Source organism: Poecilia reticulata, chromosome 7 (genome assembly GCF_904066995.2).
Source record: "Poecilia reticulata chromosome 7, P_reticulata-male-v2, whole genome shotgun sequence".
Taxonomy (NCBI): Eukaryota; Metazoa; Chordata; class Actinopteri; order Cyprinodontiformes; family Poeciliidae; genus Poecilia; species Poecilia reticulata.
In genome coordinates this window covers 16,775,680-16,802,482 of record NC_088836.1, presented here as the reverse complement: position 1 = coordinate 16,802,482, position 26,803 = coordinate 16,775,680, and the positions used below count along the sequence as shown (strand labels likewise).

The 26,803-nt window shown below is 40.9% G+C and overlaps 2 protein-coding genes across 7 annotated transcripts in view; both read left to right on the top strand.

The window, feature by feature from the left end:
* Nucleotides 1-4,316: 4,316 nt before the first annotated feature.
* dhh (desert hedgehog signaling molecule) lies at nt 4,317-11,131 on the top strand. The gene is made up of 3 exons (XM_008413675.3): nt 4,317-5,485; nt 8,766-9,027; nt 9,929-11,131. Exons 1-3 carry the CDS (start codon nt 5,177-5,179, stop codon nt 10,696-10,698), a joined length of 1,341 nt encoding a protein of 446 aa, XP_008411897.2. The 5' UTR covers nt 4,317-5,176; the 3' UTR covers nt 10,699-11,131.
* Nucleotides 11,132-16,240: 5,109 nt separating this feature from the next.
* The window catches only part of kmt2d (lysine (K)-specific methyltransferase 2D), a 35,971-nt gene continuing 25,408 nt past the window's right edge, over nt 16,241-26,803 (top strand). For 3 of the 6 annotated variants that reach the window (XM_008413670.3, XM_081609004.1, XM_008413668.3), the window contains exons 1-18: nt 16,242-16,990; nt 19,198-19,280; nt 19,719-19,827; nt 19,940-20,142; nt 20,252-20,361; nt 20,463-20,625; nt 21,292-21,463; nt 21,582-21,696; nt 22,100-22,278; nt 22,768-23,030; nt 23,124-23,243; nt 23,619-24,373; nt 24,479-24,595; nt 25,431-25,544; nt 25,648-25,752; nt 25,829-26,010; nt 26,301-26,465; nt 26,675-26,784. In XM_008413670.3, the coding sequence (XP_008411892.3) occupies nt 19,232-19,280; nt 19,719-19,827; nt 19,940-20,142; nt 20,252-20,361; nt 20,463-20,625; nt 21,292-21,463; nt 21,582-21,696; nt 22,100-22,278; nt 22,768-23,030; nt 23,124-23,243; nt 23,619-24,373; nt 24,479-24,595; nt 25,431-25,544; nt 25,648-25,752; nt 25,829-26,010; nt 26,301-26,465; nt 26,675-26,784 (3,031 nt within the window). In that variant the 5' untranslated portion in view covers nt 16,242-16,990; nt 19,198-19,231. The other 3 variants (XM_081609003.1, XM_017305777.2, XM_008413669.3) reach the window with 3 other exon arrangements.

Genomic DNA, 26,803 nt, shown 5'->3' with positions numbered 1-26,803 from the left:
TTGACCTTCTTGTCTGCAGACAGGATGTTCCAGCCCTTATATTTCATTCTCCGTGTCTGTGCAGCATCATCTCAGCTTTGGCTCACCGTTGGCTATTTTTCATCAGAGCTGATAAACAAAAAAACAAAACAAAAAAAAAAACAGAACTTGAATGGTAGCCAGTAGCCACTGATAATTTGCACTTTTTAAATGCAAAAACTCAACACATCACCAGAAATATCCACCCGGCTTTTATTGACGTTTTACCCAATGCAAAACCACAGCACAGAAGCCAAGAATCATCCAGTGTGTACAGCCACATCAGAATGCACCACCCTGCCTCTTCCTGCACTGATAACATGGTGAGAGACAGTGGAGAGGGTGGTGTGGCTATGGGCTGAGAGCAAGGATGTGCGTGTGTGAGAGAGAAAGAGAGAGAGGGAGGGTGTGTGTGTGTGTGTGTGTGTGTGTGTGTGTGTGTGTGTGTGTGTGTGTGTGTGTGTGTGTGTGTGTGTGTGTGTGTGTGTGTGTGTAATATGGCAGCTCCTTGACTTTCCTCCTCCACAACCCATGAAACGGCCTCCATCAGAGGAAGTAGCTCCTGCAGAGTGTCCATTCAGCTCCCAGAGAAAGACAAACACTTGAAATGTCAAAGCCAGCAGTTTTTTTTTTGTTTTTTTTTTATGTTGTTGTCGTTGCAAATATAAGTTCTATTTTTCAATAAACGCGTCACGAAGGGTGGAAAGGTGGAAACGTCTAACGGAAGCTCTGGGTAGCGGGTTTGATTTCCCGCAAGTCGCAGAAAGCAAGCGGTTCAGGTGAACGCGTTTGGAAAGAACAAAGCGGGGAAAGCTAACACAAGCAGGAAAGATCTCGTTTTCTGTGCTACGGCCGAGCAGGAAACCAATCTATTCACCGAGCCACGCACTCCCATCCTGAAATCTGGGGAGTGAAAAGTCAAGAGCAAGAGAGAGGCAGAGGGAGGGGGCACCAAATTAAAAACGCATAATAATAATAATGACTTTATTTCCATCTCCAGCCCACAGATGTTTGCTTCCTTCCTTTCCCTTTCAAGCCTGATGGAAATCGTTCACCCTTCAAACGGCTTTGAAGAGAAAAGTTGCTGTGGACGATTGTAGATACGAAAGTGTTTGTTGCCTTTATTGATTGGGTCATTCTCTGCGTTTGTCACGGAGGCCGATGTCTCTCATCTGCGTCGCTCGGGCCAGACTCGAGGCTTCCTCTGTGTTTACTGTAAGGACAGGAAGATGCAGCCTTGCCTTTCGCCACCCCTCCCCACAACATCCTGGGATCATCTGGAAACTTCTCCCAACGAGGAGGCCTTTCCACGATCCCCGTGGAACTCGGTGACCGCTGGAGAAGGAATCAAACAATGTTCTTTCAATCAGTTATTTTAAAACCTCCGTTAGATATTTGGCCCTCATTTTCAGTCGTAGTAAAGTGTTAGGAAATATAAAAGACTGCAAAAGAATTTAAACCTTTTCACATTTTATCACGTTACAACCACAGGCCTTACCTTGAGGTTTCGTGTAATGAGATAGAGCAGGACAAATGACTGAAATGTAATAAAAATGATTTTGTGGCATGTATTTACAACGAGTCCCCTTTACTCTGACCCCCTACGAATAAAGTCAAAAGAAACCAGTTGATGTTAGAAACAACCTACTTGTGTGTAGTTTGATCAAACGTAGCTGTCCTGTGATGGTTTCAGAGGTTTGTAAGTCAACATTAATGAATGAACAGAATCATGTGGGGTGTTTTTCAGAAAAGCAGACGAGAGGCCGATGGTTGTTCTGGAGGAGCTTCAGAGATCCGTGACTCAAGTAGCATAATTTTGTGGCCCAGTTATTGGTTTTGCTTCCCTCAGATCGGTCTTTTTATTGAAAGAGTGGCAAGAAGAAAGCTGTTTTTGAGAGACAGTCAGTCTCAGGACAGTCTCAAGTCATTTAGGGGACACAAGGACAAGTTGAAAGTGAACTGGTCAGATGAGTCCCAAAATTGTTTGTTTTAGTCTTCGTCCAAGACATGAGTGTCAAAAAACTAAGACAGGAATTTAACTGGAGCACACCATCTCCTTTAGACTTTAGATCTAAATCCAGTTGAGAATCTGTAGTAAGGTTTTTATCTGAAGCCATTTTTCTTCGGCTCCACCACTTTCTGTTGATCTGTCACAAAAACAAAATAAAATACAATGAAGTCTGTAAAAAAAAAAAAAGTCCAAAGTATTTTAATACTATCGCAAGGTGTTGCACATGACCAAACCAAACTGGAGAAAAGGAGATTTAGTTCAAAAATGGAGCCTTGTGTGTCTCAGGAAACTAGAGATAGCGCTGTGAGAAACTCTGACCTTTAATCTGCCATTAATTTCAGCTTCCTCGTGTGATTGCAGATGTCTCACCCCTGGGACACAATGTTTGCTCTCTCGTCTGTCATTATCGGAGTCATTTTATGAGGCTCCCATCTATTGTCTCAAGGTGGATAAAAATAATAAGTTGGCAATCTGGCCGCAGGGCGTTCCAGTGATGAGGTCTTGGGGGGGTTACTGGGTGTCAGATGGGGTCAGGCCGGCTCCCCGAACACAGGAAGGCAACACTGTAAGTCACGGTCAGGGTATCGAGGCGGGACACTTGTGCTCCTTCTTAGGTCCTCTCACCTTCAACTCGGTCTATTAATAAATTACTCCAGTGGGTGGGATGAGCAAGGAAAAGCAAGGGCATGTACGCTCAAATGATATGTCTCTTCAGGATGTATCTCAAAGATGATAATGCAAAGCTAGTGGGGAACCTTTGGGTTTATTGGGCGCAGTTTTGCAGTTTCAGGAGTTTAAGTTGTTTAAATTCTTACAATTGTAACTCTCTTGTGTCCAGTAAACACGGCAAAGGGGAACAGCTTTTAAAAGTGGATTTATTTTACATGTCTAGGTGTTGATGATAGATTTGCACGTTGAGCCATTTCACTGGATCAGTACACCGCCACCTACTGGGAAGGCAGAGAAAGTTTACAGAAACTTTTCATGGCACCCACAACATTTTCCAAGTAAATTGTAACATTCATCAATAATTAAGGACTTGCATAATTGATTAAATTTAAAGTGCTGATTCTACGTTTTGCAATTAATTATCTGCCCATTAAAGTGAATGTCATGCCTCACTGTCAGTAGTTCACTGAATTTTAAACCACTGCTCAAATTAAATTGTTCTGAAAGGAATTTTAGAAACAGTGAAAACAATCTCAGAAAAAAACATATTTCATCAATAATTTACAGATTTTTTTTCATAAAAAATAAACAAAAAATTTTTGCAGATATTTTTTATAATGGGAATGTATTTTATCTTATAATTGAGAAGCAGCATTCAGGTTCTACTCACCACAAATCTGGAAGAAACTTCCAGAAAAGACCCCACCTGTTCAGAGTCGCTTTTGAAATAAATGAAACATTAATCAACATTCGGATGTGTAACAATGGCACTTGACAAAATGCAATACTTCAACTGTTCACTGTGTGTTCTTTGTATTTTTGTGTTTTTGTGATGTACAGCACTTTGAACTGCCTTGTTGCTGAAATGTGCAATGCAGATAAACTTGAGAAATAATGCTGAAATATAAAAGAAAATGTATATTCTAAGTTTCCTAACTGCAGAGAAGTTAGTGGACTGGACTTCATTGAGCCTTAGAAAAGGAGCTGCAGTCCATTTCTGGTGACTCTCAGCAAATTATTAAAAGTGATTTGCTTCACAAACCTCTCAAGGCACTTTTTCCTTCTACTCAACTTTCCATTAATCTGTCAACAGCCAGCGTGTTAATATATGAGCTTTTATGGCTTATCCTCCTTGTGAAGAATCTCTACTACTTCCTACTGGATAATTAATTTGCGTGCTATTTTATTCTCCTTTATGTTTTATTTTTCTCTTAACGGTTGTGTTAATGTGAAGCACCTTGTGGTCTTATCCTGTGAAAGACGCTAACATAAATAAAGTTTACCGTACCTTACCTAACTGTCAATTCAACAGTCTCCCCATAATGTTTTTTTTTTCTGAACAAGATGTTGAAAATGAAAAGTTGTTCTCAGTCAAATTACCTGCTAAAATAAATAAAAATCAAATAAATAAATGCGCAATGTCATATAATTTCTGTTGAGAAAAAAATATTTTTTATTGATCTTATATAATGTTCAGAGAAAAAAAGGTTCGCCTTTTCATTACAAAAGTAAATGTCTACACTTCTCTGTAATCTATATTATAAATAACAATGTTTTAATTTGTACGCGCAATTAGTGAACTAAGCTAACTTTTGAAAGATATCCAAATTAAAACGCGCAGCTGAACATATACTTGAAAATCACCGACTTTAAAATTCCCGACTGAAATCGCAAATCCCTAGCGAGGCTATCATAACTCATCCATGAAAGGGTTAACCCTCCTGAGACGGTAATTGACGTGGACGGGGTTAGGGTCATTGTGTTAACATCATATGTTCTTTGTATGGCTGAATTGGAGGCGTGTGCTGTGGCGCGCAGAGGAAGGGAGGGCAATCTTGTCCGGATGCTAATAAGACCCAATGGCTGGCGCAAGGTGGACAGGAGCGCTGAGAGCAGAAGGGGGTGGACGAAGGAGAGAGAAGATCTCAAAAGACGCGAGAAATTAGGACGCAAAAAGAGGATGACAGAACCAGAGGAGGGATTTGTAGTCTGGGGAAGCGTCGGACTTTAGGTGTGTGCGCCTCCTAAAGGGGAGCTGGAGAGGAGAGGAGCGGTAAGTGAGCAGAAAACCCTTCAAAACACCTGCGTCCAGACAGGCACCTGTGGAGGAATCGAGAGTGGCACAGGAACGAGGCGCCTCTACTGAGAAACGTCTTCAGAAACCCTCACGCTGCATCACTTTAAATACCTGATGTCAAACTTTGTAAATGCTTCGACCAATCAGAACACTTTTTGGGACTGTTAAAAGCAATATCCACTTTGTAGTTTAACTTCTAATCTCTCTGGTTTTTTTTTTTGTTGTTTTTTTTAACAATAACAATCCAAATACCTCAAATGTGCACACTTTAAGTTTATTTTAAAATATCAGCACCAGTTATCCATGATTGGGTATGGACCAAGATCTGACCCTCATTCAGTTGCTGTCACACACCTGGAACCGGGCTGTCATCCTGAGCCTCTGAGCTCCAACCCTCCCCAATGAAGCAGTTCTGGTGGGCCCGCCTGGCACCGCTCGGCCTGCTCGCTGCTTGTACCTGCCTAGGCGTGGTCCGGGGATGCGGACCCGGTCCTGGGTACGGCACGCGTTCCAGGCCCAGGAAGCTCACACCTATGCGTTACAAGCAGTTCTTCCCCAACTTCTCTGAGAACACCCTGGGGGCCAGTGGCAGGGCCGAGGGCAAGATCTCGCGCAACTCCGAGCGCTTCAACCAGCTGGTGTGCAACTACAACCCAGACATTGTCTTCAAGGATGAGGAGAACACGAGCGCAGATCGGGTCATGACTAAGGTGAGGTTGGTGTGTTGTGGATTTACATTTATCACTTGATCTCAGTTGGGTTACACTTCCAATCCAGGAAAATGAACAGAGTGTGGGCCGACGAATGGATGTTTCTTGTCTTTGTACTATCAATTAATAGAGATGCACTGATCAGGCTTCACCTGGTTGATATCTGAGTGTCTTTAAATCAGATATTTGGATTTAACTATAAAGTTTTTATAGTCAAATCTGATTTTGGCTGATTTTAACATTTCTGGTGCCAGTGTCCTTTTATTTACCGCAATCTGACAGAGAATGGGCACAGAGACATGGAGAAGACATTCAGGAAAGGCCTGGAGGTCGGGAATCGAACCCCAGATTACTTTGCACGTGGATTCCCTTCTTATATGGGGCTTCTGCATTGCCATTAAACAAAGCCCCACAACACTGATTTTTAGACGTTGTTATTTCAAGGAATATAACGCATGTGCTGCTTGCTCTTTGAGGTGAATTTGAATGAAAAATAAATTGAAAGAGAATGTGTTTCATCGTCTTTAAAAACGAGAGCAGAACATAAAAATAATGAATTACAAGATTATCTATAATCATTGAAGAATTCTCCCTAAACTTTATCAATTCAAAAACAAAGAAAAAAGTCAAATCTGTGGGGGTTTTTTATTTACCAAAAAAGGTGGAAGTCTTTAATTTTGATTCAATCACTCAAAATCTGATTCTATTTAGTATTTGATCAACCGCTCGCCAATCAAGGACAAATTAGTCAATTTTTCCATGTGTGGACAATTGATCAGTGTGTTGCTGTCGATTTAAAAAAAAAAAATGTTGTATTTAAACACTGGCTGGGATTTGTAGCTTATATACTTTCTGCCATGTTTGTGTTACGTTCAGCTCAAATCAAAGCACGTCACTCAATGTTTGCTAAAACTCTGTGCAATCTATAAAAGATGGAGGAGGTAGTACAATCAGGACATAATGCTGTGCACCAGCTCCTCCACAGAAACTCCTTTTTAATCTTTTGCCAAAGATGTTGACACTGAAAACTAAATATTTAAGTTGCAGATTTTGTTCCCTAAATAGAACAAAAATCCATTGGTGTGCCAGTAAGTTCTTGCTTTTGTATTTGCTTACTAGGGATAGAACCCCAAATGTGTTGATCTTTGAAAAAAAAAAAAAAAGAACAATTGCGGGCACTGAAAAAAAACGCATCGTCAGCCGAACTCTTTCTGCAGCTCTATCCACCTTATGGAGGATTTTAGTAAATGTTTGGGAAGTAGGTCTGTGTTGCTTCGTCCTCCCAGTGTGATTGTACGTGATGAAAATCTTTAATTGTATGTGCATACCCTCTGTGTACCCAATCAGAATGTGTGCATATGACCCCCCCTACACGTGAAAGACGCTCTTTGTGCGTCACTTCGAGAACTCCGAAGAGGTCGCCTATACTAAAATTCCCGCCTGCTGAAGTAATGGCACCGTCGGAAAAGCGACTATTGTGGTTGTGACAATGAAACGCCTCTCTTCAATGGCATTGCGAGAAATGTACCCAGTTTGTTTTCTGCCCCTCACTCTTTCTCACTCTGTCACATTCCCAAGTTCAAGCCCATACATTCTTCCCCTCTGGCCTCCTCGTTCGCCTCAACCTCGACCCTCCTCTTCATTGCTTTCTTCTCACCGAGCTCCTGATCTTGCTCTCATCCTTTTATTTTTTGCTTTTCATCATTTTGCTGCACAAATATATTTTAAAATTACTTGAAAAGGCCACAAGATGACTAAAGTGATCACGCACTGAAGAAATGGTGAGTGTATCATCTCAGATGCTGCTGCTGTCATCATCTTTTTGTTCCACTTCCCTCCCCACCCCCCCAACTCTCTATTTTGCGACAATGCTGACACAGTCTGCAACATTATGGCCCATGGGGGTGTTAAGAGTCACTGTGCACACATTTGATCAAATGTCTCAGGGGTGAAAGTGTCTAACTCGAGCCTGGAACAATCTGGAAAGGCAGAGAATGGCCTTGATTATTCTGCCACCCTGTTGAAAAGACCAAAGAATGTGCTAAACTGGCTACAGTAGGTTGCAGTCTGATTGTTTGCACAAAGCTGAGATGGCCTTTAGCAGAGCAAGGGAGGAACTGTATTTTATCGGTCTCTATACTTAGGTGTAGATTTGGATACATGGCTCTGGTAACTGTAGCAGTTCCTTTACTGTTTAAGGAAGCTTGCAAACGTCTGCTGCTTGAACAGGAGTTCGGCTTGGACGCCATAGAAGGCACATTCAAATTTGTAAATCGAGATGCAAGACGTCCGAGAGCTCTCTGCGAGAGATGTTTCTAACTGAAAATGGAAATATTAATGTTCAAATGTCTAGAAACAAAATATTTCACACAAAGGTAAAGATGGCGCAGTCCATCGATAAGAGATTGGAATCGGCAAGTTTTCCCTTGCTCTTTTTCATTAAATGCATCATAGCTAGAAACTCCCTCTAGGTTTGCTTGATTAAAAATCTCAGCCAACAGCATGTACTTTTAGTCCCTTTTTAGTTTAGTAAAAATGGGGTGTGTGCCTATATAAATGCAGACGATCTTTAACCTTCTTGTCAGGAAAAATACTAATTTCTATGAGCCAGTAAGGGCCTGATCAGTGCATCTTGAGTTTAAAACTACAACCTCCAACCAAGAACATCACGATGCACCAAATGAAAGCCCATGCAAACGACTAAATATTACAGGGCGTGAATGCATGGAGCTTTAAAAGTTACAGACCACCAAAGAGTACATTCAAGCAGTCCTTGCAAGTTTGATTTCCTCTGTGATTCGATATTTTGTGCAGTTCTAGTTTTTAAAAACATGGGAACTTAACCAAAATCACATCAATTCTTTAAGACGTTTAGTCTAAGATGTTTTTAAAGAGAAATATATAGTTCTTAAGATATGTCATGACATATAATAGGCAGTTCTGGCATTCTGCCCGTTAAACTAATGCAGTGTTGGAGCATGTGCTTGCTAATATAAAACTATAAAAAGCTCATATTGTCCTCTACACCAGCGGTCCCCAACTACGTACCTCAAACCCACTGACCTCGTAAAGGTCAGTGGGTTTGAGGTACGTGTTTAGATATGTTCCTGCTCTAATACACTTCATCCAAAAGCCTGCATTTCTCCTCAGCATACTGGTTACTAATCCATTAATTTAAACAAGGAAGTGTCTAGAACATGAACAGTTGCTTGTGGCTCTGTACCTGCCTGCATTTCCCCTGTTCTTAAACCTTCCACCTGTGTGTTTTATTCTCCTGCAGCGATGTAAGGACTGTTTGAACAGGTTGGCCATTGCCGTGATGAACCAGTGGCCAGGGGTGCACCTGCGCGTGACAGAGGCCTGGGATGAAGACGGCCACCACCCTCAGGGCTCTCTCCACTACGAAGGCCGGGCCGTGGATATAACCACAGACGACAGAGAAACAAAGAAGTACGGCATCCTGGCCCAGCTGGCTGTAGAAGCAGGATTTGACTGGGTCCATTATGAGTCCAGGTATCACATCCACTGTTCGGTCAAAGCAGGTAAGTTTGATTTTTTTATTTTTATTTTTTTACTTACAAGTGCATCTCAGTGAATTAGAATATTATGAAAAGTTTATTTCAGAAATTCACTTCAAAAAGTAAATTTCATTACTTTCAGTATTTATTTCTGTTTATTTTGTCAATTGTGACTTACTAAACTGCATTCAGCCGTCGGTTGTGGCTCCCTCGCATTAATTTCTGTATATTTGTAGCATATATCAAAGGATTCTACCTGCCACTCTGCTGGGACGTCTCTTAGTCAATATTGCTCTAATAGAGGCCGTAAACTCATGAAGAGCACAACCCATGTGTGACTTTATGCGGCCGAAGCAGGTTCGCATCCTGGCCAGTTGACCTTTGCCGAATGTCTTTTCCTCTCTCGCAACTCACTTTCATGTCCAATCACTGTCAAAGAAAGGCCACTAGAGATGAGAAAATATAAATGTATAAAAAAAATCTCTCAGAATTGCATTTGTGTCCACACACTTTTTCCTTTCACCAAGCTTTCCATTTATATGCTTGGAAACAGCGCTATGAACAGACGGCTTCTTTAGCAATGAGTTTTAGCATCTTTCTTCCCTGTGGAGGATGTCAATGACTCCTCAATCGTGGACAGTCTTTCATCCTAATGTTCTTAGAAACAACATTTTGGGAGATTGATATTATTTTTTATGACACATTAACTGAAGTTTACAGAAATAAATGTTTGAATTGCAGAACTTTGTGTAAAATGCATTTACAATAGTCTTAGTTTTTGATTTAAAAAGCTTGAAACAAACTTTTCATTAATCTAATTTACAGAGTCGCCACTTCTGTGTGAGGGATAAAATGTATCACCTTTGAAATATTTTTTGAATGCTAAGGACAGTAAGGAACATTTTCTGATTCATTCTCTCTGCAGATAAATCTGAAGCAGTGGAGAGGGGTGGCTGTTTCCCAGGCTGGGCCCGGGTGACGGTTTCTGGAGGGAGGCAGAAGACTCTGTCATCACTGGCCTCTGACGACCGGATCCTGGCTCTATCTGGGACAGGCCAGGTCGTGTACAGCCAAGTCCTCTTGTTTCTGCACCGGGACCAGGAAAGCCGGTCTGTCTTTCTGTCTCTGGAGGCGGACGGTGGCAACCGACTGGTCGTGACTCCACATCATTTAGTGTTTTTAGACCCCGACTGCGGACGTGACGCTAATGAGTATCGGGCTGTGTTCGCGAGCAGAGCCAGAGTCGGGGACTGTGTTCTCATCGGCACACCGGGGGGTCAAACGGAAACATCCCGAATCGTATCCGTCTCTCTTACTGAAAGTGTGGGAGTGTTTGCGCCCCTCACTGAAGCTGGAACTTTGTTTGTTGACGGTGTGCTTGTGTCCAGCTACGCGCTGCTGGAGGACCACGACCTTGCACACTGGGCATTTGGACCTTTACGGCTTCTCCGTTCCCTGAACCGCTTGTTTTGGGGGGAAGACGTAAAAGGGCAGCAAAAAGCTGGCATTAAGAGTGCAACACAGTTTGGCGCAACAGAAAAAGTAAGTATTCACAAGCAAGACAATCTCAGCGAACCTCTTAGAGTGAAAGATCAAGAGCAGTGCTCCTTGAAGACATCAGAAATACACTGGTATGCTAGACTACTCTACAGATTTGCATGCATCTTCTTAGACTCTGACATTTTCCATGCTTAAAAGTTGAAATATACTGCAGGCCACACCTGAAGCTGCTGTTTGTTTTCCTTCAGATAAGAAGGAAGTGAGAATCTGGAATTGCTGGTTGGCTTTTTACACTACTGTCTGTATGCTAATCTACTGTCGATGCATAACATGAGAAGTCTGTAAGATATGTTGAATAATGAAATTATTGGTCAGAAGAGATTAAAACCAAATATTACTGTACATCAGTCAGTATTTGTACAGTTATTTCTTTTTGCATTAAAAAGAAAAATATGATGGGATAGGAATGAATTCCCTGTACAACAGAATCTTTATTTTTGTACTTCATGAATCATAATATATAGAGGTTGCATTTTATTATTGCTATAATAATTCTACAACTTGTATTGTAAGCACTGACTTGGCATCGTATCACCAAACGAATAAAAATGTAATTCCATAAATGCAATATTTGTGTTTTTTTTTTTGCTTCTGCACATATTACAGTGATTTCTCTTTGACTTGCTAAGCAAAATGTGGCTGGAGGATTAAGGTTCATGCAAGGTAAATAAACTAACAAAAAGCCCAACTGTGCCACTCCTTGACTTTATTGCCTTGAGATTATTGGAGTAAAGGGTTTCCTCAGTGTGATTTGCAACAATTCCGGTTTGAATTATGCCAGTTTTATGACTTTTGAGTTACTGTTCTTTTACAATTATACACTATATTTGTTTGGAGGACAGCAAGTGACTAAATCATGTGGATTCAATATTTTTAGCTGTCGCAGAGTAGATAAGAAATGAAACAATTTACACTTTTTCTTCAGCAAATGTCCTTAACTTGGAAAGTATGAGGGTGGAACGTGCTCCGCTGTGCAACCCGCCAGGAAATATGAAAACATTTTATTTTGACTATGAAATGTAATTTCATGCTTTTGTGTTCATTATGAATTCTGATCTTAATAATTTTGTAATTACTCCCATTTTACATTTACAAAAGCATATTTTGTATGCATTTTTTTTCTTTTTGTTTCTAACATTTGAAAAGGTTTTGGGGATTTTTGGTCCTAAATATACACCTATGGATAAACTGTGCCCCCTGGCATGCACATTAAACACTTGATCCAAAATCTTTTATTACTAAGACGCATGCTTTAAATGTAAACAGAAATGGAAAAGGTAATGGACTTGTGTTAATAAAATGAGGATGAGGTTATACACCCCCTTGTGGAGGAATTGTGTATTGTCACCTGGATCGCATAAAGTGGTTTCTCAAACATAAAAGAACAAAGTTTTTTTCATAATACTAAATTAATTTACTACAAAAACACATTAATATATATACATAGCATGTACCGTGTTATTCCCTAAAGCTATACATCAGATGCATGCATTAGACATTCTGTAGGACGTTACCAGAACCCAGTGACCTCAATAATAAAATATTAAGAGGATAAACAAAACTCAGCTATATGAAAGAGGCTTTTTAGGACTTTTTTTTTTTTGTTATTTCTTTCTTTTTTTTTATTGAGTGACCTTTAAATTTTAAGTGTAAAAAATAATAAAATTAGAAACATTCAACTAAAGACAAAAAATGGATTGTGCTTGAAAGGCTCATATTCCATTGTAAACATCTGTGGAGGTATTCCAGGGGATTATCCTTGAAGCGCAGGAGCCAGATGGGAAAGCATTGGCTTCATCGCCTGGCCAATAGGAACAGCTTGGCGTTTTAATACCACCCTCTGTTCAGATCTGTTGACCAATCAGTGACCCTGCTCTAACCAGTCTCAGCCCCCTCCAAAATCTGATCTAATTGTCTTAAAGCTGAATGGGGAGTTAAGTAATCCTGTCACTGGAACCAGTAATGCCTTATTTTCCAAATGAAAACATGTTCACCTCGCATTCAGGCGAAGAGAAACTCAAACATTAGCTGACCAAACAGAACCAGAGGAAAACTGCTGGTGCAAATCTCCAACAATAATATCTGTATGTGGGACGGCTCTCTGAAAGAGTCACAGGTGGCACATCCGGGGTTCATGAATGTAGGGGAAATTGAAGACATTGTACGTATTTCTACAATTTTTATGAGGCAGAAACTGGCAAGCTGTTTTCATCCTCCTTGTGAAGAGCTTTTGTCATTTTCATGTTAAACCCCACAGAGGTTTAACATGCGCAGACTTTTTGTTGTGTCTGGAACCAACTCTCGTTTATAGAAACAAATCCTTGACTATTTTATAATTTTATTTCATTTGATCCAAAACTGTGTGGCAAAGGTCATACGGGATGACCAAACATCGGCCCGACACGAAGCAGCAGCTCGTATGAAATCCTTCTATCAAATTCTAAGTCTGTCTTGTGCTATGCTCATAGTTTGCTGTCCTTCAGAAACCTCCAAAGGAACTCTCCTATGCTCTTTTTTCATTATCGAATCATCTTCCACCGTACATCGCCCTCCTAATTTAACAGCATCTCTGGTGTACAAAAACCTAAAATAAATTGAGATTTTATTGCAGAAACATAATCTCAAATAAGATAAGACTGCGGTTTCTCTTGTCTTTCCCATTTTGAAGAGGGACAACTTGAAATTGGAATATGTACCCTCACATGTATGCCACTGGACGTCATGGAGAAAAATTGAGCTTCTCAATATATCAGCATAAAAAGGTAATGAAGAAAAGGTCACTTATTTTCAGTTTATAATTCATAGGGTTTTTTTTAACACCCTGATGTCCTTAAAAAAGTGCAGAGTACTAAACACTTCAACTGCTTCTAGTTTATATGAATTATTAGGGTTACTTTTGCTACCAAGCGTTGTGCCAATGAAAATAAATGTAGAGGGTGCTGTAAATTATGTCATATTCGTTTAGTTTCGTGTTGAAAAGGTGGCGTTGGAGCAACGATGCCCATTTGGTTTAACTCAAACCAGAGCACTTTGTTTCAGCTGTAACACTCTAAATTATTTCTGTGCTCTGCTCTCAAAGTCTATCAGATTTATTTTTTCTAGCATAACTGTGTATTGCAAAAATATGTAATAATACAAGGACATCTGCAGATAATGCTCCAGCAGCAGTGAAACTTCTGTCATCTACCGTCAATGAATCTGAAGAATGCGATAAAAAAAAATACATACCTACTTTTACTGCGGCTCTTCATTTTGAGCTGCTTCTAGATTGTACGTCCCCCTCTGAGACGTGTCAGGAGTGGCTGTGGATCAAACTTGTGACCTTCTTCCAGTGGGACAGGCTTTTACCCATTTTCTGTAAGTTCACAGGGTCACTCCAAATGACATTAGAGCTTTAGTGTGTGTATTGCCTCAGGCCTTTGCACAATGGGATCAAGAAAGGAGGGTTGGGAGGAGGTTGGCGCCTTCATGAAAGGTTACCTACAAAACCAAGAGCTAACCTTGTACTATGTGTGCAAGTTCATAGATTATAGAAGGGCTTGAAAAATGGCTACAGTTTCCTGCTAAATGAAACGGCTTTGTAGACAAACTGTTCTTGGATTTTAAGTGCTAAATGAGAAAGAGAGTGTTAGTCAAGATGAGAAGCAGATTCATTCTCAGAGCGGCTCTTTTGAACTTATTTTTCCCTGGCTATTTTTTTTTTGAGGAGGGGTGTTTGTGTAATTTTCTGACATGGATACTGCATCATCAGATGAAGAAAAGCAACAACTCAGACCTTTCACCTCTAGGACCTTATAGGCAACTAAAATTTACACCTACGTTTTCATACCACATACAGTTATGGTAAACATGGACTACTATCACAACTGCCTATCACATTTATTTACATTGTTCTTATACCAGTATTCATATCTGTTGAACAGGCTATGCCCAAGCAGAAAACCCGACATAGTAAACAACTAATATGAGTTTTTTAGATTCCTAGTCTTACTTGGGGCTGCACAGTGGTGCAGTTGGTAGAGCTGTTGCCTTGCAACAAGAAGGTTCTGGGTTTGATTCCCGGCCCCAGTCCTTCTGCATGGAGTTGGCATGTTCTCCCTGTGCATGCGTGGGTTTTCTCCAGGTACTCCGGTTTCCTCCCACAGTCCAAAAACATGACTGTCAGGTTAATTGGCCTCTCCAAATTGCCCCTAGGTGTGAGTGTGTGCGTGCACGGTTGTGTGTCCTGTGTGTCTCTGCGACAGACTGGCGACCTGTCCAGGATGTACCCCGCCTCTTGCCCGGCACGCCAGCTGGAGATAGGCCCCAGCAGCCCCCCCCCGACCCCACCGAGGGACAAGGGTGTAAGAAAATGGATGGATGGATAGTGTTACTTAGTCAAAAATATACTATACTGTGGAATAAGCATTATAAACATCATATGGCCAAAGTTCTTTACACATATATGAACTTGAGTGACATCCTATTCTTAATCCATAGTGTTTAATAAGATGACTCTTCTTGAGAAGCTCTGCATGAGGTTTTGGAATTATGAAGGCTTTCCACAATTCTTCCACTAGGGCATTTGTTATGTCTTGCAGTGAAGCAGGAAGGACTGGGTTGCAATCTCTGATCTAATTCATCAGGTTTAGGTCAGCACTTTGTGATGGCCAGTTAGCTTCCTTCATAATAAACTCGCTCATCCGTCTCTTTTCGGAACGTGCTTTGAGAACTGGTGTGGGGTTGTACTGGAGTAAAAAGGAGTCATCCCTCAAGCTGTTCCCACAAAGTTGGAACATAATTTAAAAAAAAGAAAAAAAAAAAGCAGAAGAAATGTTTTCAAATTCAAAAAAGATTTGAAAAAGCGTTTCGGGTGCAGCAAAAGTATTCCTAGAAGTTGTCCCCCCACCCCCAAAAAAAAAAAAAAATTACTAAAGTAAATGTAACTACTTACTCCCAACTTCTGTAAATAGACAAAGAGCTGTTTTTTGTTTTGTTACTTTTTCATTCATTTTCTCATGACATTTCACAACAATATAAAAAGCCCTTTTGTCAAAGTAAAAATCAGTGGTTATTGGAGATAATATTATAAGCCATACATATTATGGCTTATTATGGCAGTATATTTAGAGGAGACAAATTTTGTTTTCTGTATCAAATTAAATCAATTAAAACACATGACATATTTTTTAAATTCAATCTTGGTACAAACACTGTAATTGTGTCATAGACGGAGATGTTGAATTATTTTCCACTGAGTTCACCTAAGTTTCGTAATGATTCGGCAAAACGAAAGGTTTCCCAACAAATTCTGGTTTTTAAAAAAATCCTATTATTTTACAACATGAAACGTTTAGTAAATCTAGTATTAAAAAAAAGTATAAAAAATAAACAGTCGTAATACTACATTTACATTCGCTGTAATTGCTTACCAATATTAATTTGTATAAATAGGGAATTAACTCAGAAATCGTTTTTCTCGTAACTGTGAAACCCAGCTAAATCGCTCACAAACAGGGTTATCAGTGTAGCTCTGCTGTTACAATCATAACAATCTAATGAAAAATGGCTTCCCAGGATCGAAAATCTAATGACCTAATATCTATTATCCACCATATTTCAGTGGCCGCGCTCTCGAAATTAAAATCCCATGTTGCATGCTCAATGATCAACCTCCACAGGGTTTATCTCTTTAGCATCACCCCCAAGTCTAACATATGCTCCGGTGAGGCATAATTACGAATCGTTCGTTTGGATGAATTAATTTTCGACGTAGTTGTTTATAACGTAGCACAGCTAGCATAGGCTAGCCACTTTAGTGGAACAGCCGTTTGAAGACGCAACGCAGTTTAGTGAAGGGAAAGAAGAGATGCTAGTGACCCAATACAAGGGTACCCATGCAAAGTTGAACTGCAAATTCAGTTAGATGAAAGTCTGCACTCGGCAAAAAAAAAAAAACTTGAAGGAAACCATTTTTCCCTGGCTTGTCTACAAAGTTCAGCGCAGCACTTTCCGGATACAGACAATTTATGCAAACTTGCTGCAACGAACGACCTCTTCGAGTGAGATTCCAGAACATAACTGGAGCTTGCTAATGTTAGCCCTCAAGCTACGTTCACCATCGCTACGTGGAGCCAGGAAACATTTTTCTGGACTACCCGAAGACTTGCGTTTGGATACAAAAGTTCCCCGACTGGTCAAAACAGAAGTCCGGCCGTTGGTTAGCCGGGTAACGACGGTGTTGTCCGTGTAGTTAAACAGCTAGCAAAGCCTGCCTGCTGACTGACTTGCCTTCCGCCGACTTGCACTTCCCCCACTCTCACAACAGCCGGGGCTAGCCGCAGCGTTAGTCCGGGTACATAAAATGAAGCGAGCATCAGCATTTTCGGGAGCTTTGTGGCTATTTAGATCTTGCTGATGCATGAGAAGAGGACATTATTTTTCTAAGGTAGGTAGGGACATGTGTGGCATGCTTTAGTTCCTTGCAGCATACTGATCTAAACGCACTAACCCTGACCTTAGACCGGTGTTAGCGCTGCTATCTGTAGCATTTAGCTGCCAGATGAATCTATCTAATTGCTGGAAAGCTAGCTGTGGTACCCTGTGTGTTCTCTTTCGGTTGTTCTGCACTGCTTGTATTCACATGGAGATCCACGTAAAATCCAGTTGACATATTTCAAAACTACACGTCCCTGAGCGTAGTGTAGTTTCGGTTCTTGGGATTTCTTCGGGAAAGTTTGTAGCTGCGCCACAATTGGTAATTGTTAGCTTTGTAAAATTTTCGTCACTGACATGGATGCGTCTAATTGCTGGTTGGAACCAACCCTTTGAAGTCGGTGTTTACATTGAGAAAGTGCTTGGCTCTGCTATTATTCAGCTATAAACTCTTTGTTGTAGTTCAGCAGCACACCCCAGTTTCTGATTATTACCATTTTATATCCAGATTTAATACTGTTCGCAGTTAGTTTGCAACACTAACTATAATGTGAAGACTTGTGGACATCGTGTTTATTACTTTTGCTTCGATCAATTCTGTTTTTCCTTTACAGCAAAGCATATGGTATATCTTCGGAAACGTGTCGTCTTAAAGCGTGTTAGTTCTGGGGGATCGGATTATGAAATGTGCGCCTTGTTTTGGAGTGTGTTTCGAGTGTTTCTCGCTCCCGATTGAGAACAGCGATGCAATGTTAAGACTGCTAAAGAGATTGTGTCCATTAGCTCAGTTGCATTCACACTCATTTTGATGCAGTTTGTAGAATAATCTCGGGATGTTTTTACTGTGCACGTCTGTGAAGTCTTATTGTGGGAGTTTTGGTTGTAGTTGTAAAAAAAAAAAAAAATAGCCTGCTTTAAGATCGTCCAGGTTTTGATCGGGTAACATATTTATTTGAATTCGAGTGATTTTCATTTAAGGCCCCAATACAATATTTTGACCCCACACATCACTTCCCCTCTGCTCGTATTTCCTCCATGAAAATGAGGATATGTTTGTAATATATGCATGATCATTCAAGTAGATGTGACAAAAATCTTTGCTTAACCTTAACTGTTACTCCCTGATGTTTATTCGTATTAATTAGAATTTTTGATTTAAATATGATCTCTTTTGTTGACGTCGTTTGCCTTCAAACTGTTTAGGAGTATCGCTTTAGAGTGAATTCGTAAAAAAAAAAAAAAAAAAAAAAAAAAAAACCAGAGCAAAGAAATCAAAAACAAAACTATGCCAGTACTTCCATTTACTTTTATACAATGAAAAGGAAACATTACGAAATGCATGTACTCAGGGCTTATGACACAATAATTGTTTTGTAATACATGAAGAGCCACTTGGAAAATTAATTACTCATGTATTTATATGCACACGAGTCGTCGCACTTATTGTTCTCTCATTTCTCATCTATTATGTGGATAAAACCGATTCGCCGTCATTGTTTGTTTTACGGCGTTCGGTTGAGCGCTTCAATCCCATGGCGGAACTATTATTTCTCAGTGACCGTGTTCTGCACGAAAAGGGCTCCGCTGCAACAGGAAGCTCTTTATAAGGAAGTTGTATTTTCTTTGTGTATCCCGTTTTGTGGCTGTTTAATTAAATAATACACAGCTTAGTTGCGAGCTCGAGTGCTTTTTGTCCACGGAGGCTTCATCGACGTGGATTATGCATCGCTTGGTAAATAAGTTGGATCGTTAAAAGCCATTTCTGAATGATCGCTTGTACGTAACCTTCGCGGTATTTTCATGAGTTGGCGTTAAATCTCGGTTGCATTAATAATAAATCTACGAAATTAACACATGGGGATCACGGGAAAGTCTACATGTGGCTGTCTTATTAAATTAGTTGTGTCGCTGATTTAGTATTTTCACGTTGAATTGTTTAATGCAGTGTTGTGCATCCGATGCTTGTTTTTATTCTAAATATTTGAGTTGTTTGGTTTTCAGATTGCAATCAGTGCCTTGCATTTTTGAGACGTGTGAATTTGTAACACTTTACTGTGAGTGTTTTATCCAAGTTGTTGGGTATTTCAAGTAAGCAGACTTAATCTCGATCGTTTTGCCCATTTCCAAAGTAAAGGAAATCATTCCAATAATTTTGATATGTGCTAACAGTTTTCTCATACCTGCCCTGTTTTTGATCCACAATTTTGTTTTGTTTTGTAGATCTCTGTTAAGGAGGTCAAAATTTGTACGTGGAATGGACGAGCAGAAATCGAACTGCGAAGAGAATGACTCTGAACCAACAGGTAAAGTTATCATGGTATTCCATTTCATACCTGCTCCAATTAAGCTTTTTCTAATTGATACTGATTTCCAACTTTCTTTTTGTTGCGTATTTTTTTTTAACCCTAAGAATAATCCTAAGGATTATAGCAAACAATAGGAAGAATGCTTGTTATGTTCTTGGATAGATGCGCTGAATTTTAATCCAGCAGAAAATTGTTCTGTTGGTTGATGTGTTTATGATCCAAAATTAGTTGGGAGTTCTTGAATGTGACGCATTTAATATTTAAAAGAACAAGAAAAAAAAATCATTTTTTTCTTATGTTTATTGATTCATCTTTATTTTGGATATTGTTTTTTTTTATGCGGAGATGGATCTCTAATTTAATTTGAACTAAGCAGTAATAAATATTTATATATCTTTATATATCCGTTTTATTTATTTTTTTTGTATTTGCTAGCAGATGATAGCGCCTCTGGACACCAGCCGGTCTCCCTCCAGGAGTCGTCCAAAGTCTCTCCTGCCGTAGACGAGTCTGGTGTTGATGCAACCTCCTCCAGCACACCTGTGTAAGTTCCCTGTTTGCCTCAGAATTGCTTGTTTCTTCAATGCAAGATGATGTTTATTATTTGTATCTTCTTATTAAAGTGATTTTTTTTTTTTTCATCATTATGTGGACAGAGAATGCATTCGTGCCTGTGCCCTTTGTAATTGTGTGGAGCGGAGTTTGCTTGGACAGCGGGAACTGCGACACTTCAGATCGTCGTTGGAGCGACCAACTAAAAAGCCATCAGCTTTCCCACTGCCACTGCCTGGAAATGATGACCTGTCTTCCATTGGTTTTTCTGACTCTTCCTGTCTGACGGCACTCTTTGACGACTCAGGTTAAGCTCAAAATACGTTTCTGTGCCGTTTTGACATCGCAAGGCAGTCACGTTCTTCTTTTTTATTGACATTTGTGAGGTATTTTCTGTTTATTGTTGCGATGAGCAGGGGGTTGTTGGGTCCACCACTGGTGTGCGGTGTGGTCAGACGGGGTGAAGCAGACGAAAGACGAGGAGCTGGAGGATGTGGATAAAGCTGTTATCTCAGGGACTCAACGGGTGAGTCTGCGCTCCATCATCTTCACATGGAGTGTAAAAGAAATATTAAATGATCACTTTTGTCAGGAAATTGAGTGCTTTCTTCTCTTGGTTTATTTCAGCTTTGTGAGTATTGCAAAAGACTGGGTGCAACCATACAATGCCACGTAGAGGGCTGCTCGCGATTTTACCACTTCCCGTGCTCTGCGGCCAGTGGATCCTTCCAGTCCATGAAGCAGTTGGTCCTCCTCTGTCCAGAGCATATAGACAAGGCTGAGGAGTTGGGTAAGAGACGTTCTCTGTGACTCTTTTATAACTTTGAGTGTGCTTGTAGTATAGGAGGTATGTTATCAGGTATCCGGCAGCGACTGTTCTTGCGCCTGCGTTTTGATTAGTAACTGTGTTATTACTGCCTGTTATTATTTTTAAGTACATACAAGGTGGACATCCAACGAGATGTGAGCATAGTTAGAACTTAGCAGGTTCAGAATGGACTTTTTTTGAATAAATCTTAAAGGATTTGACTGTAATTTTCCATTAAAAATGCTGAATTCTCTGACACTGTAGGAAATCTCGTTCCATTGTTCCAAACTATCGCACTTAATAAATCAATTAACTTAAATTCATTCTGATCACTAAAAATGAGATTGTAATTATTAGAGATAATTAGTTGGTTGTTTGATGCAACACTTTAAATGGGGGGAAAGCATTTTTTTCTTTCTATAGATGGGATTAGATGATATTTATTAGTCCTCCAGATACTCATTGAATGCTAATTTCATCAGTTAGTTTCTGTACTTGTTTGCATCTATTAAAGCATTGTGAAATGTTTATTTTTTTGTGGTGGTGTGAAATTGTATTCAACCTCAGGTGTATCAGAAATTGAAAAAAAAAACAACTGATGATGCAATTTTTTGCTTTGCAATCTGTATTTGTATATTTTGCTTACAGCTGGTGAGGAGGCCTGGTGTGCAGTGTGTGATTCAGTTGGGGAGCTCACAGAGCTACTTTTCTGCACGGGTTGTGGCCTCCATTATCATGCGTCCTGCCTGGAAATCGGTGCCACGCCCGTCCAGCGGGCAGGATGGCAGTGCCCAGAGTGTAAAGTGTGCCAGACTTGCAGGTAAGTTGGACATGTGGACAAACTACATCCACACTTAAGATTTGGGCTGCATATCTTTGTTTGGAATGACATGTCTATTGTTCTCAAATAACATCAAGTTATTTAATTTCACATTTAGACAACCGGGAGAAGACTCCAAAATGTTGGTGTGTGATGCTTGTGATAAGGGATATCACACGTTCTGTCTCCAACCAGCCATGGATTCTCTTCCCTCTGACCTTTGGAAATGCAGAGTTAGTCACTTTTTGATTTTCATCTCTTATTAGCAGTAATACTGTCTATTACTATTTATGACATTTTTGCTATTTATAAGATTTTGTTGCGCTAATCATCCAGCAGTGAATAAAAAAGCAAAACAAACACCTAGAAAACCTCTGGTAACATCCTCTGACTAAGCATACACACAAAAACAATCTAATGTTGTAACAGTCTGAAAATTGTACATACAACATGTTAACAAGAATAATTATCTGCTTTTAGACGGATTAAACAGTTGATTACGTGGAGAAGACTTGTTGAACATTACAGTAAAACCATATTAAAGTGTTACCTGTTAGAATTTAGCTGATGGAATGAAATATGCTCTCCGTTTTGAGGAATTGGTCCTTATTGTCACCATGTCATGTTTTGCCACAGAGGTGCCGCGTATGCATGGAGTGTGGCGTCCGTGGGTTGACGCTGCCAGGTTCGGCCCAGTGGTTTGAAAACTACAACGTGTGTGAAGAGTGCCAGCAACACCGCAGCTCAGTGTGTTGCGTTTGCAGCAAAGCTGCCAACCCGTCTGTTGGGCTTCAGTGTTGCGGCGTGTGCCACAGGTCCGCTTAACACACAGTGGAGATTTAAATTGTGTTTATTAGAGACGCACCACTTTTTGCTTTTCCTGACCGACACACATTTGCAGTTTCCCTTCAGTTCTCATCTGTTCATTCAGATTTATCGAGTGCACACGATAATGCACACGAAAAGTGTGGTGAATGTTTTCTTATTTTTCAGATTATGTATTTTTGAACCTAAAAATAAATTAAGAATTTACAAGCTTATATATGTATTTGCTCATGTCTCTCAACTTTTATCTGTTGTTGAACTCCAAAAATGTAATCAAAGCAAAAACTGTTTGTTTGACTGTTATAGATTGAAAATTATGGATACTTATGTTTTTGATGCATTTGAAAAAGCAAAATTTTTCAATATTTGACCTGCTGGTCTATTTCTGCCTCTACTCAATCAACTGGTGCATCTTGGTGTGAGCTGATGTTCTTGTAATGCAACTTTTGTTTTTCTTTTTTTTTTTTTGCTTTCCTCAGATGGATGCACATCGAGTGTTCTGCACTGAGAGAGCTTTCAGAAGCCAAGGACATCTGTCTTCTTTGCAAGGAGGATCAGCAGCAGCAACCTGCTGGTCAGACCTGCATGGACGACAGTCAGTCTGGGGAGGAGATGACAATCCAAGCTGACCTTGTCACTGAAACGGCAGCAGATTTATCAGAAGCAACTCCCGGTCAGAATGGTGCAACCGGGATGGACGCCGTGAAAAATGAACCTCAGAGAGACGCCCCTATGGATTTGGGTATGTTAGAATTTCAAAGAACCTGAAAAGTCGGAAGATTAGGAAAAAAAAAAAGTTCTGGCTTTTTAATGAGTTTGTTTTTACTTGGTTTAGGTTTGGAGTCTGCAGTAGTTCACTCAGCAGATGTTAAGGGGAAGGAAATGAAGCAAGAGCCGCAGGCAGCAGCAGAAGGAGCCACCTGTCAGGAGTCATCTGCTTCAACTGTGTCTACAGGTGAATAAAAAGAATTATTTTGAAATAATTAGAATTATGCTTGTTTTTTTCGTGCACCCCAATAAATTAGAATAACTGAGAAACATTTATTTCAAGTGTCAATGTTAAAAAAGCAGTCCCTAATAATGTTGTGCTGCTAAACATACAATGACAATAAAGGTAATCTAGAAATGAAACTCCTACATAAACACATAAATGTTTCTTCTCATTGATGGTAGGTAAACAGGCATAAACACTTGACGTGTAGCATCATCTAATAAACCTAAATGGTTTAAAAAAAAAAAATCTAATATGCAAACGTAGATCGACTTTTTAAAATGTTTTTAGATATGTGTGTATATATCTAATGCTAATAATGACATTTTTTAAATCCAGCTCGTGCTACGAGGGAACAAGGAGCCGTTTGTCTTCCTGCTGATGAACGGAGATCAGAAGAAATGCTCTGCGAGAAGACTCAAAGCCCGCCCTCTCGGGTCTTCTCAGCAGAAACTCAGCGCGACATTAACCCTACACCAGAGCCCACCGCATCATCACACCAAGCAACTGGAAGCGTGGAGGAGCACAAGCAAAAGTCCACCCTCTCTGAGACAGAAGCCCCGGAGGAGTCGTTACGGAGCGACTGTGTCGTGGAACCGTTCAGAAAGGACGTGCAGAGACCAGCGGCCTTTTCTGTCTCTGTGGACAAACCCGAGCTGCCGTCCGTGGACGACAAACCCGAGAGGAGTCGGTGCCAAGACCTCCAGTCGCCTTCCGCCACCTCGCCGTCGGCAGACGCACAAGACGCGCTTTCTGCCATGGATGTGGAGTCGAGGTTGCTTCCTCAGTCCGAGGAGGAAGACGAAGAGGAGGACGACGAGCAAATGAAAGGACATCATTTGGACATAAAGCAGGAGCTGCAGGCAGCGAAGCCCGAGCTGCTGCTGGACGAGATGTCCAGCAGCAGCGGCTTCCTGGGCTCGCCCGGAGAACCGGACAATCAACTGGCCATGGAGCTCGGACTGGTTCCCGCCGGCCGTTCCCACGGCGATAACCTCACGGAGACCGACGACTCGCTTCCCTTCGATGCCCTCCGGAGCGACAGGGAGAAGGCGAAACGGAGAGGGTCGCCGGGCCGTTCACGGGTCAAACAGGTGAGGTCACCGTGACGTTGATTTTAATATCTGAAAGGTGAAAGTGGTTTTTTATGACAAAGTGCCTTTTAGGTTGTTCATTTATCCTTTTATTTTAACTTGTAGGGGCGAAGCAGCAGCTTCCCTGGAAAGCGGAGACCTCGGGGTGGCGGCGGAGGAGGAAGAGGGCGTGGCGGGAGGTCGCGCCTCAAAGCCATGGCGTCCTGCATCGATGCCTTTTTGGTGAGCTTTCCAATCATCTGGACTCGGAGCTCCTGTCTCAAAGTCCAAAACCTCTTTTGGGCATCTATGAAATGTACAAAAATGTCAACACGCAATCATTTTGAGGAAGCCTGATGGATGAATCGCTTCTTATGATTTGTCATAAAGCTGAATTACAACCAAAGCATTTTCATACACAAAGTGAAACGGAATTAAATTATGTTTTTTTTTGTATTTCATGGCCTTTGGAAGATATAAAGGAAGCAAAGATATTGTACACGCATCAGAAAAAAATAATAGTGAATACTCTCACTGGGGAGACAAACATTAACTGAAGTAAGGACAACATTTTAAACCTCCAGATATATTTTGGAAATATTTGCAACCTGAAAGCCCAACAGAAACACTGGGACAAAATTATATGTCATTATAGTTGGTAAAGTGTAAATCAGCAACATCAGGTCTCAAGGGAAAGCCAATCAGAGAACAGATGAAGTGCTCCAAATGGCTTTAGGTAACTTTCTCTCTGCAATTATATTTAATGCTTGGACTTGAATGTTGTCACAGTCAGGATAAAGTGAGACACATCCATGTCCTTGTAATAATATTTCACTATGATTAGTGAAAGCAATCATGGGTCATTCATTTTTGTTGACAAATGTTTGTGTGTAGATGCTCAGAATTGAAAAGTCAATTCAGGAAAGGTATACATGTGGAAACTGTGGGACTCTGCAATTAATGCTATTTTTTTTCTTATACATTTGTTATTCCTCCTGAATAACAAATTAATGAAAACAAATCTGTGCTTAATAGGATTTTTCCTATAAACAAACACATCTGGTATCCTTTCTTGCAGCTAAGCATGGCCTCAGACACTGGACTAAGCAAGGAGGAAGACGACGAGGAAGACGACACCATGCAGAACACGGTGGTTCTCTTCTCAAACACAGACAAATTCGTCCTGCTCCAGGTACAACACTTTTCAATTTGCTGCGGTTTGTCACAAAAAAACAAAAAAAAAGTTCCCAAGCGGCGCATATCTCTATCTGACTCCATACTCTCGTCTGTTTCAGGACATGTGTGTGGTGTGCGGCAGTTTCGGAAAGGGCGCAGAGGGCCAGTTGCTAGCTTGCGCCCAGTGTGCCCAGTGTTACCACCCTTACTGTGTGAACAGCAAAGTAAGGAACTGCTTCAGTGACGTCTATAATACTCATCTTGTTGAAGCATAGACTTAAGCGCGTTTGTCTTCTCCAGATCACCAAGACGAAGCTCCGTAAGGGCTGGCGTTGTTTGGAGTGCATCGTGTGCGAAAAGTGTGGGAAGGCGTCGGACCCGTCCCGCCTGCTGCTCTGCGACGACTGCGACGTCAGCTACCACACCTACTGCCTGGACCCTCCCCTGCACACCGTGCCGAAGGGGGGCTGGAAGTGCAAATGGTAAAAGAAGAACGACTCTTAGTGTGCAGTAGTCTTTTCAGTGCTGTTCCTTTTGAACTAGGTCAAATGGAAATGAGTACATGCACATTTGCATATTATGTAAAACACTGAAACACAGAGTCTCAGCTCTGCATTAGCAATTTAAAGTCTCCTTGCTCTGTCTTTTTATTTTGTAGCATTGAATAAATCAAAAAATCTTCCATTGTAGCATTCGTTTTAATAATAATAATAATAATAATAATACAATTTTACTGGATCGGTGTAAGAGTGACCCGACTCCTTCCGTGCAGGTGTGTGTGCTGCGTCCAGTGTGGCTCCAGCTCACCAGGCTTCCACTGCGAGTGGCAGAACAACTACACTCACTGCGGGCCGTGCGCCAGCCTCGTCACCTGTCCGGTCTGCAGGGAGAACTTCATGGAAGAGGAGCTGCTGCTGCAGTGTCAGTACTGCGACCGGTGCGTGCCGCGCTCCCTACATCCGCACACGCCAAGAGAAACTTAGGAATTCACGGGGATGCGGCTAATGATGACAAGCGGGAGATAGATTATTCATGGAGTTTTCTGTCATAAATTATTCCATAACATCTTTTGATTTTGTTGGCATTTACGAAAGGAGTGTGTGCGTGTGTGTGTGTGTCGGCGTCTTTTCCTGTGTGCCTGTGCAGATGGGTCCATGCTGTTTGCGAGAGCCTGTACACGGAGGATGAGGTGGAGCAAGCCTCCGACGAAGGCTTTGCGTGCACATCCTGCACTCCATATGTTCCAAAACCCGTGGGTGAGTCTCAGAATGACGA

Excerpts from the sequence above, each read along its gene's own strand:
- dhh (XM_008413675.3), top strand. The coding sequence starts at position 5,177 with ATGAAGCAGTTCTGGTGGGCCCGCCTGGCACCGCTCGGCCTGCTCGCT. Across the intron at positions 5,486-8,765 it reads CAGATCGGGTCATGACTAAG|CGATGTAAGGACTGTTTGAA; the intron begins GTGAGGTTGGTG and ends ATTCTCCTGCAG. Across the intron at positions 9,028-9,928 it reads CCACTGTTCGGTCAAAGCAG|ATAAATCTGAAGCAGTGGAG; the intron begins GTAAGTTTGATT and ends TTCTCTCTGCAG.